Source organism: Myotis yumanensis, unplaced genomic scaffold (genome assembly GCF_028538775.1).
Source record: "Myotis yumanensis isolate MYYU_CA2020_CCGP unplaced genomic scaffold, mMyoYum1.0.hap1 SCAF_22, whole genome shotgun sequence".
In the NCBI taxonomy this organism is placed as follows: domain Eukaryota; kingdom Metazoa; phylum Chordata; class Mammalia; order Chiroptera; family Vespertilionidae; genus Myotis; species Myotis yumanensis.
In genome coordinates, this window is record NW_027223773.1 from 4579394 (window position 1) to 4591863 (window position 12470).

Consider the following 12470-nt stretch of genomic DNA (forward strand, 5'->3'; position numbering starts at 1 on the left):
TCACTACATGTGGTCTAACAAATAATTTTTCCTGGCCACACAAATATATAAAACTTAAATTACATTTAGTGACACATTTAATAAACCACATTCATGAAAAAGAATAAAATTACATAAACCTGCAAATATTCCAGAATGTTCCGTGACAGGTGAGCACCACAGCGAACAAATACTTCCTTATATTTGTTGGGTTCCTGAGCTTACAGTGAAAACAGAGGTGGTGTTCAGTGTTAGTGTCTGTATTTATCCAACAAATGTATTCATTAGAAATGTGCTGTCATATTACAGAAGTTTAACAATGGATAAGAGTACATCTAACGCCAGTGACATTTAAAGCGGTTAGACATGCCCGTCAAACTGGTGCTACGGAGACCTTATCATCTTACCAATTCAAGTTAACTGAAAGACTCTCTGACTACATTAATTCGTTCTCAGGAAGCAGATGGTAGAGTTTTTCTCTCATAAAATAACTATTTTTTTCTCCTAAAATTTAATAAAGATATAAATCACATTTGGGCTTCAGGTTAACCTGAGTTACTTAATGTTTCTGCGTCTGTTTTTCATCTACAAATGGAGGTTGGATGAAAACATGTCTGTAGTTCCTACTGGCTTTAAAATGTTTATTCTAGAAGAAGGAATCAGCACAATACCACCGTCATACAGTCCTCTCAGCAAACACACAATGTACTAACGTACATGAATACAAGCTAGAGGATCAGTAACTATTAGTTCACACAAAGCGTTCTCTACTATCACCCCACATCTAGCAAGCTGCCTAAACACAGTTTACACGAAATTTTTCAAACACATGGCAGATGTTTATTGCAGGTGCAAATTCATATGTTCCTCTATTGTAATCTTGTAACTTTATTAATAATCACAGTTCTCCTGCACTGATATTAGGATGCAAACATAGTATATAGGAAACCACTTTACAAGAAAGGCTATTTACAATTCTAAAATTTTTCAGACATTTTGGAAAGTATCCAAATAAACATATGTCCTTAAATGGGGCTCCTTGTCTTTGTGGGAGTGATGTGAGAGGCAGGACTTTATCTAGAGACTCTCAGAAACTACGTAACCCAGAAATTATGTACCCAAAATTAGCGATAATATACTGAAGGAGAAAGTTATTGGACGTGAAAATGTTACCTGGTCAATGGTGGAATTTAGCTTGGTCAGTAAAAGGAATCCTCGGCCGTGGACAAGGTACTGTCCAAGGGCTGCCATGTGTGTCTCCTCCTCTTCCTCCTCCTCCTCCTCCTCTTCCCGGGCCTCCACCTGCTGGACCACAGCATTGCAAAGCCGGTTGACATCAGTCAGAAATTCACGTGCCAAAGAGTTACTGTCGGTGCTCATGACCAAGCTGTAAGATAAAGATTATAGAAAAGAAGATCAGAAACACAAAAATTTACATTTAAAACTATGAGGTTTTATGGCTTGTTTTTATCTAAAGACTGACTTAAAATGACTAGGTTCTGGTACTTAACCCTCTAATACTTCCAGACATGGCTCTGGCCTGGTCAGGTGCTCCTGAAATAGTCATGCCGGCCCTAGCTGGTTTGGCTCAGCGGATAAAGCCTCGGCCTGTGGACTGAAGAGTCCTGGGTTCGATTCCAGTCAAGGGCACATGCCCAGGTTGCAGGCCGATCCCCAGTAAGGGGCGTGCAGGAGGCAGCTGATCCATGATTCTCTCTCATCATTAATGTTTCTATCTCTCTCTCTCTGTCTCCCTTCCTATCTGAAATCAATGGAAGTATCTTTTAAAAAACATTCATGCCTGGCAGAAATGAGTGCTGAGTGTGAATTGCCTGAGCATAACCAGGCGTGGGCAAGTGCAAACACTAACGAGAGGGCAGTAACTCCTGAGTGGCAGCTGTGAAGGCAGGTTTGGACTTTCTTAGGGTGCACAGGAATGTACGTCTGAAGAGGTGATATCTGAGCCAAAAGGTGAAGGAAGTCAGGAAGGGGGCCAGGAGGGTACCTGGGCAGAGAGCACTCCAGGACACTGAGATGCGCGTGTGTCTGATGCATGGATGCCGAGTGCGAGAGGAAAAGGTAAAAACTACTACCGAGTGGGGAAAGCCACTCGCCCCTGCTTTCAGGGACTGAGGAGCGGTGTGGAAAGAGGAAACCGAGGTGTCCCCTGGAACAGTCGCTCCTAAGCATGGAAGTCTCCTTCCGCCTGCCCTCAGAGCCCCTGGCCCCCCAAAGAGGCGACAAGGTTTTGTAACCTGTGTGAGGGGTAGCCCTGCTGACAGGTAAGGCTGACGGGGCAGGAGGAGAGGGAAAACCACATCCCGTTTAGCCGTGTTCAGTTTGACAAGCGCTCAGACACCAAGGAAAGGCTGTCTTGCAGGCAGCTGGCGTAGCAGCTGGTGTTCCCATGGAGAGGCTGGCACGGGTGACTCAACCTGGGGGTCAGCACGTGCAGATGCATTTTAAAGGGACCGGATGGATGTGAGAGCCCAGAGCAGTGCTGTCCAATAGAGCTCTCCGCACGGACAGGCCTGTGGCTAGTGGTGACGTACTGAACAGTGGGGGCCTAGAGAGAGTGGAAGGGGGGCAGGGATGAGGGTCTGGGGTTGAGCCCGGAGTTTAGCATCCCTGAATATGTCCTAAAGAATGGCAACAAAACGGGTGGTCGCTTGAAGGGGACCCGGAATAGGAGAGGGGTTTTTTTTTCTTTTCTTTTTTTGTCCAGTCCAGCCCTAACAGCTGAAGCTAGTCCCGAAGGGATGACCCTGGTGCCTAAGCACCGAGCCTCGTCCCAAATCGCCCAGCCTGGCCCTAACTGCCGAACCTAGTCCTGAAGGGTGGAGCCTAGCCCCTGAGGGGTTTATTTTTTTTTTTTTAAAAGAAAGCTATTATAGAGTATTAGTTAGCTGAAATGGTTTATCACGTGTGTATGGCAGGAGAACTGAAAACAGATGAAAAACTGGGATGAGAGAAGATCATTTCAGGAATGGTGAGTAAGCAGAATGAAAACGAGCCAACGTCCACATGAGAAGAACAGGGATGGGCCACCTAATGCAATAAGGGCGACAGCGCCCGCGAGCACAGATCAGGAGATGAGTGTGTGTGGCGGTGGGAGGACCGAGATGGGGGTGTTTCTATTTCCTCCGTGAAATAAGCTGCAAGGTCACCATGAGGGGGAGGAGGTGCGAGCTGACAGGTGGGAACAGGGTCAGAAAGGGCGGCCCGTAGAGGCTTCCTGTGGGGCCGCTCACAGGTACCTAGATTGAGTGCTGTCACTCACTAACTGTCCATCCTGTGTCCACTTCTCCATCCGGTCCCCAAGAATAAGATACCGCACAGGTGACGTCAGAGACCTGATGAGAAGCTAGGTCTCTCACAGCGGCAGCCTCCTCCTAACCTGCACACGGGGTGTCCCCGTTAAAAGTGAAGGCTGGGCCTGACAGGATGGCTTCACCAATGCATTTTACCAAACACTCAAAGAAGAATTAACACCCGTCCTTCCCAAAAAATTCAAGAGTAGAAAGGCTCCCACACTCATTTTACAAGGTCACCATTTACCCTGATTCCAAAACCAGACGAAGACATTACAAAGAAAGAAAATTATAGGCCAGCATCCCTCATGAACATGAGATACAGGCCGGCCGGCGTGGCTCAGTGGTTGAGCATTGACCTAGTAACCAGGAGGTCACAGTTCTATTCCTGTCAGGGCACATGCCCGGGTTTCGGGCTCAAACCCCAATAGAGGGCGTGCAGGAGGCAGTTGATCAATGATTCTCTCTCATCATTGATGTTTCTCTCTTTCTCCCTCTCCCTTCCTCTCTGAAATTAATAAAAATATATTTTTAAAAAGAAAATAGACGCAAAAGTCCTCAACAAAATATTAGCAAACCAAATTCAGCAATATGTTAAAAAGACCATTCACCATGATCAAGCTCACTAAAATCTCCAGAATCTATGTTCTTTTTTTACTCTCTGAATCTGATTAGAGGGTCAGTTTGTTAATAAGAATTTTTTTTTTTTTGTTAACCCTCACCGGGGATATTTTCTCAATTGATTTTTAGAGGAAGTGGAAGGGGGTGGAGAGAGAAACACTGATGTGAGACACACTGATTGGCTGCCTCCTGCATGCATTCCTCCCGGAGGCCAGGGAACCTGCAACCCAGGTACATGCCCTTGACGGGGAATTGAACCCGTGGGTCTGCAGATCGACACTGTAACCACTCAGATACCCAATTTATTGTCTTCTAACCCACTCCTAACCTTCTCCCCACCAAACTGCTCCTCTCATGAGCCTCACTTCAGTTCATGCCTGCTCTATCTTCCTACTTGCTCAGGATAAAATCCAGTGTTCTGGAAGTCTCCTGTGGACTCTACAACCCTCAATGTATCCAGAAACCCACCACGCCAACGGTACTCGGGCCCAAGTGGCATCATCGCTGGCCTGGATCACGGCAAGAATCCCTGAACTGATGTCCCTGCTTCTGCCACTGCCCAACCCTCTCCCCTCCCCCCAACAAAGTCTATTCTCCATCCAACCACCAGAGTGACCTCTTTAGAAAGCGAGTCTGATTCTATCCCTTCCCACGCAAAGCGATGAGTCTCAGAGTGGAAGCCGAGTCCTGACAACGGCCTGCAGGCCTTACACTCTGATTTCCCATCCCTACCTAATCCTGGACTCATTTCTACTCCTCTCCCATCACTCCCTCCAGCAGGCCAGCCCAGCCTCTGTTTTCCCCAAACATGCTCATCCACTCCGCCCATGGGCTCCTGCAAGTGCCCTTCCTCCGAACACTCATCCCCTACAGAGGTGGACCAATTACCCTCCACTTCCTTCCAGTCTCATGTTGCAAGATCATCTTTTCCAAGAAGTCTTCCCTGGCGACCGCTCCTTAAAATTGCAACCCTCGCCCTAGCCAGTGTTGCTCAGTGGATAGAGCACTGGCCTGTGGGCAGAAGGGTCCCGGGTTCGATTCTGGTTAAGGGCACATACCTGGGTTTCAGGCTCCATCCCAGGTCCTGGTTAGGGCATGTGGGGGAGGCAACCAATCCATGTGTCTCTCTCACAGCCATGTTTCTCTCTCTCTGGCTCTCCCCCTCCCTCCCACTCTCTCTAAAAATCAATGGAAAAATATCCTCAGGTGAGGACTAACAAAAAATTTTTAAAAAAATTTTAAACCACCAAACACAATGATTAAAAAAATATATATTGCAACCCTCTTCTCATTCCCTATTCTCCCTCTCCCCTGCTTTTCCTCTTCAGTCCTTAACACCATTTGACGGAGCACACATTTTATTTATTATCTGAGACGCCCCCAGTAGAATGTAAGCTCCGTGAAGGGGAGGGGAAGGGACTATCTGTTTAGAAAACTGGAGCACACAGTAGGTGCTCCATAAATACTGAGTTTATACATAATTGCATAGTTTATAAATTGCTTTCATGTAAATTAAATGATAGCCCTAGCTGGTGTGGCTCAGTGGCTAGAGCCTCGGCCTGTGCACTCAAGGGTCCCGGGTTTGATTCCGGTCAAGGGCACATGCCCAGGTTGTGGGCTTGATCCCCAATAGGGGGCGTGCAGGAGGCAGCCAAACCATGAATCTCATCATTGATGTTTCTATCTCTCTCTAAATAAAATATATATTTTAAAAATAAATTAAGTTCTATAGTAACTCATTTTCTCCTTATGCTACCTTTTGTCCAAACTCTCCAATCTTTGTAGTAACAATATGAATGATGGCAAGAATTGTCAGGGGGGGAAAAGTTGCCGGCTACTTGCAAAGCTCTTTAAAACAGACACTCCATCTGCATGAACTACACCTGTAAAACGCACGCTCGGAGTCGGCACCTTCTTTCGCCTCGGGTGTCTGGGTGTGGACGTGGAGAGTAACTGGGGAGAATAAGCAAGACTCGCCAGGAAGAAAAGCCGCGTTGGGTGTGTCCTACCAACCTGTGCAGGGGACCTGGGGAAATGCAGGCTGAATTCAAAATGCAAGCTGAACTCAACCGTGAAGGAAACATCAGCCCAGAGTCAACACCAGCGTGTTCCACTCCAACATTTCCTACCTGCTGCAAGCAAACCTCCTAACCACCGGGTGGGCGCCGGCCCTGGGTGTGTGCAGAGCACACGGGCAAGGGTTTGTTTTGGTTTAACCGGCCAGGCTGGGGGGCGTTTCTTAAAGCTTGTGAGCGGGCCTCCCCACCGTGGCGCCGGGGGCTCCCTGGGTGTTTCCCAGGCCTTTTTTTTTTTTAATTTGTTTGTTTAATATATTTTCATTGATTTCAGAAAGGAAGGGAAAGGGAGAGAGACAGAGTAACATCAATGAAGAGAGAGAATCATGGATCGGCTGCCTCCTGCACGCCCCCTACTGGGGATGGAGCCCGCAACCCGGGCAAGTGCCCCACGGGGAATCGAACCGGGATGTCCACGCCGTTCCATCCCACAGGTGGCGGAGAGGAAAGTGGTCGCATCCCAGCTAAGGGTCCAGGGATGCCCGGGTCCGACGGCGGGCGTCTCCGAGGACCCTCTAGCCCAGGCGAAGCACGTCAAAGGCGGGAGCGCACCGGGGAGAGGATAGGGGGCGAGCAGCCGCGGGGCCGGGGCGCCAGGAGCGCCCGGAGGGGTGGTGGCGCGGGAAACTGTCACCCCCGCGGGCACCCGGGCATCCGGACGGCCGAGCTCGGGTGCGGGGCCGGGGAGCCGCGGCCCCCGAGGATCCACACAGTCCAGGGCGCAGCGGACTGGACCTCCGACCCCGCGCCGGGAAAGAAAGTTCGTGCCGGTGCCGCGCGGCCGCCACTGAGCTCCCGCCGCAGCGCGAGGCTGCAAAAGGCTGCGGGCGGCGTCCCGAGCCCCAAAGCGGGAGAGGAGGCACCGCCCGGGCGTCGGGCCGCGACCCCAGACCCTGCTGACAGCCCCCCTCTCCTAGCCCCCGCCTTCCCTCCAGGCCGCGCTTTACCTCCGGTCCGGCCCCCGCCGCCGCCGCGCGCTCCCCTCACACGGCGAATCCCGCGTCCTCGCCTCGGCCGCCGCCGGCTCCCACCCCCGCCCCTCAGGTAACCCAGGAAACCGGGAACACCGCCCTCCTCCGCATCCGGGCCCGACCCGCCCGCCCGCGTGCGCCTGCGCGTTGGCTCCGCCCGCGCCCGCCCCTCGCTGGTAGGGCAACTCCGCCGTCGCAGGCGTGACGCAAGAGGCGATGAACCAATAGGGAAGGTAGGGGGCGGGGCAGAGGTGCGGAGAGGGGCGGAGCCGAGGCGCGGGAGGGGCGGGGCCGAGGGAGGTTGACCCCCCTCGCCCTCCCCCTGCCGGGGCTCGGCTAAGCGAGTTGCATCAGAGCCGGGAAAGCGACAGGCTAACTGCTGGGGTTCCGAGTTTGGGGGCGTCCAAGAAACATGGGGCGGGGGGCGGAGAGGGAGGAAGCGTGGATGTTTCTATCTCCCTCTCCCTTCCTCTCTGAAATCAATAAGGATTTTTTAAAAAACGTGAAGAGGTTAACGGAGGAGCCACTGTGCAATGAGTGCAGCGCAAAGATGCATTTTTCAACCCAGCCTCCTCCCAACACGGTCGTTAGTGGACAGCGCGTGGTCAGCCTTCTGTGCCTTAAAATAGCGGCGCCTGCAGAGGGGGGCAGCCCCGGGCTAAATACAAGCGTGTTTTGGCCGCATCGCTGACAGTGGCTGTGGGGTCCAGCTCGCCGGGGCCGTTTGGCATTTGTTTGTTTTTTTAGGGGACACCGTTCCTCACCCCCCAGTCACTCTGACAAGCCTTGCGGCGTGTCCGTGTCCGAGGTACTGGGGACCGAGCCAGAACGCTGAGGTCTGAGGTCCAAGGGTTCAGGACCTACCTAGCAATACAGACGCTGAGTGCATGGTCTACACATGGACAGGAATTGCTTCAGCATCGACCATTCCAGTTATTTTGAGATCCTCCTCTGGGACCTCCTCCAAAACCCCCAGCTTAGCTCCTAAAAGCCCTTAGGATGAAGGACCCGGAGGCCACGCCTGCCCCCTCCCCCTCATCCCCCAGCCCAGGCGTGTTAACTTCTTTATCCTTTTCTCTCCTAACCGCCAAGGGCCCCCTGGTTTTGCCTCTGTAACTGGTTTCCCAAGCCGATTCCTTCTGCAGCTCACTCCTACCTCTGTGACTTTCTAAATAAACTTTCTCTTATTTAAAAAAAAGAAAGAAATAGAAATAATTTGCCTTTAAGCTGTACACCAAATGCAACTTTTAATAGCTCCAACTCCTATCTGACTCAATGACACGCAAAGTAGTCATTGCCCGGTGATGTGGGAAGGGGGTCTGCAGTGAAATCCCACACCTTGACATATCGCCCCCTGAACTCTGAGGTTCAGCCATTAGCAGCTCATACCTCTGGGCAAATGGTTGCCCACTTCCTCTGGAAATCTTTAAAAATGCAAATAAGTGGTCGTGTGTGGAGAGGGTGGCTCGGTTGGTTGGAGCATCATCCCATGCACGAAAAGGTTTCGGGTTCCATTCTTGGTCAGGGCCTATAGCTACGATTCGGGTTTGATTCCTGGTGGGGGCATGTACAGGAGGTGCCCCTGTGTGTGTGTGTGTGTGTGTGTGTGTGTGTGTGTCTTTCTCTCAAATCAATCAATAAATTTTAAAAATGCAAATACTCCAGGGATGGGCAACATCCTAAAGGGGAGCAGAATATGCCACCCCAAAATGTGCCGCTTTGGCACGTGGCTTATTTTGAGCCGAAGGCAATCAAGACCCAGCCTATGCAGGAAAAACTTGGACCTCCCCTTTAAGTGCCGGAAAGATTTCCGATAGGGAGCCTACGCCAGGAAGAGAGCCATTACCACAGATAAGTGTTTTATCTGAGAGACTCCCTTGCCTGGCCGGGCAAACATCTGATTACCAAGTATCTGCTCTCCTTGTCTCCCTATCAGTTGGCCTGCTCCCCCTTTGAAGTCCTGGGCCCCTAATCCATTCCTCGGCTCAATTAATTGTCTGACTGCCTTTGGGGCTCATATTTTCGTAAGATTCCAATACATCTGAAATTAAATTTGTTTTTTTTCTCCTGTTCATCTGTCTTATGTCAATATATATATTATTTATTTCAGCGAGGAAGGGAAAGGGGGAGAGAGATAGAAACATCCATGATGAGAGAATCATCGGTCTGCTGCCTCCTGCACACCCCACACTGGGGATCGAGCCCACAACCTAGGCATGTGCCCTGACCAGGAATCGAACCGTGACCTGCTGGTTCATAGGTTGACGCTCAACCACTGAGCTACGCCTGCCTTGCAGTCTTATGTCAATTTAAATAGCAGACCAGCCAAAGGGAAGAAAGGAAAAAATTTCCACCCCTGCAATATGAAATCCCTAACAAATTAGTGAAAGAGACGCATCAGGGACATTGTCAGTTGTTTAACGAATATAGTTGACTCTCCAACAAGTTGGGATGAGGGATCCCAACCCCCCGACATAATCAAAACTCCTTATATAACTTTTGACTTCCCCAAAACTTAACTATAGTCATCCCTTGGTATCTGTAGGGAATTGGTTCCAGGATTGCCCCCCATAGATGTAAAAATTCACGGATGCTTGAGTCCCGAATATAAAATGGTGTCGTACAATACACACAGTTGGCTCTCTGCATCCTCGGATTCCCAACAATGGAGGGAAAATACTGTTTTCCATCTGCCGTTGGTTGCATTCTCGGATGCAAAACCTGAGGATAGGGAAGGCTAACTGTCTATTTGTTGGGAAAAAAAAGTGCATGTATAAGTGGACCCACGCAGTTCAAACCCTGGTGTTCAAGGGTCAGCTATATATCATGAGCACCTTTCATGTGGTAGGTACTGAATTTCCGTGAACTCAAAGAGGAAGGAAAGTCAACCTTGACCTATTTTTACAGTTTTACCAAAAGCGAAATCTATTCTTACTTACACATCAAATTTCACCCACTAATCTCAAAATGGCTCATTTTTTTTTAAATGGACTAAAGAAGTCATAAAAATGTTAAGTTTTTGTTTCTCTTGCATGAAAGACCATAGGTGATCATGAATAGATGAGAATGAAACAGCCTTTTCTATGACAATGGTACACAATTGGCCCTCAAAATATTACGTATTTGTTAAAGGCACAAGGTAATGTCACTGTCACTTTTCTCTGATTATCTGAGTTATAAAGTATTTTAACCAAGCTACCATAGTATTGAGTCTGTTCAAGAATATCTTACAACATAGATATTAAGTATACATATTAGTTTTACTTTATTAGAAAGACTATGAATCTTTTAAAAGTTGCTTTTTAAAATAGGTACCTCGAAACTTTAGTGAAAAGGATGATTCATAATTCATGCCTCCATTAAGTTGTTCAGCAACATCCACTCCTTATTGCAAAATGTATCAGGGTAGGTTTTCATAAGATTCTTTAACGTAATTTTCTCTACTAAATCACTGATAGCATTTTAAATCCCCCAAAGTATGTATACTTTGCTTTAAAAACCCATGTCGTGCCCTAGCCGGTTTGGCTCTGTGAACAGAGCGTCGGCCTGCGGACCAAAGAGTCCCGATTCAATTCCGGTCAAGGGCACGTACCTTGGTTGAAGGCTGCTCTCCTAGGTCAAGTTTGACTCTCCTTCCTCTTGGAGTTCATGGAAATTTAGTACCTAGCACACAGTAGGTGCTCACATAGTAGGTCTCTCTCACATAGATGTTTCTCTCTGTCTTTCCCTCTCTCTTCCACTCTCTCTACAAGATCAATGGGAAAATATCCTCGGGTGAGGATTAACCAAAACAAAACGAACCCATGTCATTGCATTAAAAAATTTGTAATCATCATATTTTATGAGATGATCTTTTCAACAGCTAAAAAGTGTTGGAAGAACCTAAATTTCCCTTCTTTGCTGGGGAAACCATGCAGAGTGTGTCTTCCTCTTCTACTTTAAGTAAGTGGGAAAGACTGTACTTGTGGGAAACAATGTCATTAATTCTTATAAAAGCTTCTTTCTTTTTTTAACCTTTTAAATTCGGGATTGTTTTTTTGCCCAGAACAGAAAATATATGGCATAGGAATAAATTCCAGTGTTAAGACAAACATACAATATGGAAAATGAAAGTGTTCTGTGGTCTCAATCCAGAAATAACCACACGTAAGTGACACATGCCCACCGATGTTTGGGGGCAGATAGATATACTTTAAATGTTTTTTAAAAATCTATTTGTATCGCCGAACCGGTTTGGCTCAGTGGATAGAGCATCGGCCTGCGGACTCAGGGCTCCCAGGTTCGATTCCGGTCAAGGGCATGTACCTTGGTTGCGGGCACATCCCCACTGGGAGGCGTGCAGGAGGCAGCTGATCGATCTCTCTCATCGATGTTTCTGGCTCTCTATCCCTCTCCCTTCTTCTCTGTAAAAAATCAATAAAATATATTTAAAAAAAATCTATTTGTATTGATTTCAGAGAGGAAGGGAGAGAGAGAGAGAAACATCAATGATGAGAGAGAATCATGGATCGGCTGCCTCCTGCACGCCCCCCCACTGGGGATCAAGCCTGCAATCTGGGCATGTGCCCTGACCGGGAATCAAACCGTGACCTCCTGGTTCACAGGTCGACACTCAACCACTGAGCCACACCAGCCAGGCTCAACCGCCATGTTTTAAAGTCCCATTAGCGGCTTGCCTACCACTCTTTGAGGTCCCTGAAATTCCACTTCTTACTAAAAGACATCTTTTTATCCAAATGGGAATGATCAAATGTTACATCCCACCTGAGCCCATCTGTACCCACTTATTGAGCGAGTCCTGGTAATTAGGCCACGCCCCTGGCCAACAATCCCGGTTCCCTGGCATCCAAGCATCAGAGCTGGAATCTCTCCAACGAGGGACTTGGGCTCACCCCACTCCGGCGTAGGACCTTCGTTTTCCTTCCCTCTGAGCAAGCCGTCTGCAGGAGCCAGCTCCGGAGAGCTCAGGGCTGCGGGGAGCCCACCTGCTGATCCCCTTCCCTCAGTGGTGTCAGCCTGCACCCAGCCTGCCCACCCACGCCGCCACGCCCTCGGGTGGCCCTGGGAATTCTCAGAAACACGTGGACCTGCCTCCACAGGTGTTACCTTCTTCAGGAGAGCCAGGAGCTCTTCTCTCCGGCAGTCGCCCTGCAGGGATGTTCACCGCAGGGTCGCTATGGGCCACATACTCTGTTCCCTCCCAAGCCACGGGTCTCCACGCCCTGAAGCAAAGCTGGGCCGCTTGTCTGCAGTTTGTTTCTGGCTCCCGTTCAGCTGAGCTCGGGCAGGATCCCTGTCCTGGCGTTAGAGGACACGCACAGTTGAGTCACGCAGCCAGACCTTATCAGACGGCCAAGGCAGACCCTCTGGCACTCCCTGATGTCCCGGGAGGACGATCCAGGAGCAGATGGCGAAGGCAGTGGCTTCATGCACCACAAGGGCCTCAGGACACAGCCCCCGACACGGAAGGATGGGTGAGCTACCCAAAGAGGCGCTGCACCCAGCACTCTGGC

The 12470-nt window shown here is 49.4% G+C and overlaps 1 protein-coding gene across 2 annotated transcripts in view; it reads right to left on the bottom strand.

Moving 5' to 3' along the window:
* LYST (lysosomal trafficking regulator) overlaps positions 1–7011 on the bottom strand; it is a 73234-nt gene extending 66223 nt beyond the window's left edge. For both annotated transcript variants that reach the window (XM_070401272.1, XM_070401271.1), the window contains exons 1-2: positions 6934–7011; positions 1153–1366 (exon numbers count right to left, since the gene is read on the bottom strand). In XM_070401272.1, the coding sequence (XP_070257373.1) occupies positions 1153–1359 (207 nt within the window). In that variant the 5' untranslated portion in view covers positions 1360–1366; positions 6934–7011. The remainder of the gene's footprint in view (positions 1–1152; positions 1367–6933) is intronic.
* Positions 7012–12470: the final 5459 nt, after the last annotated feature.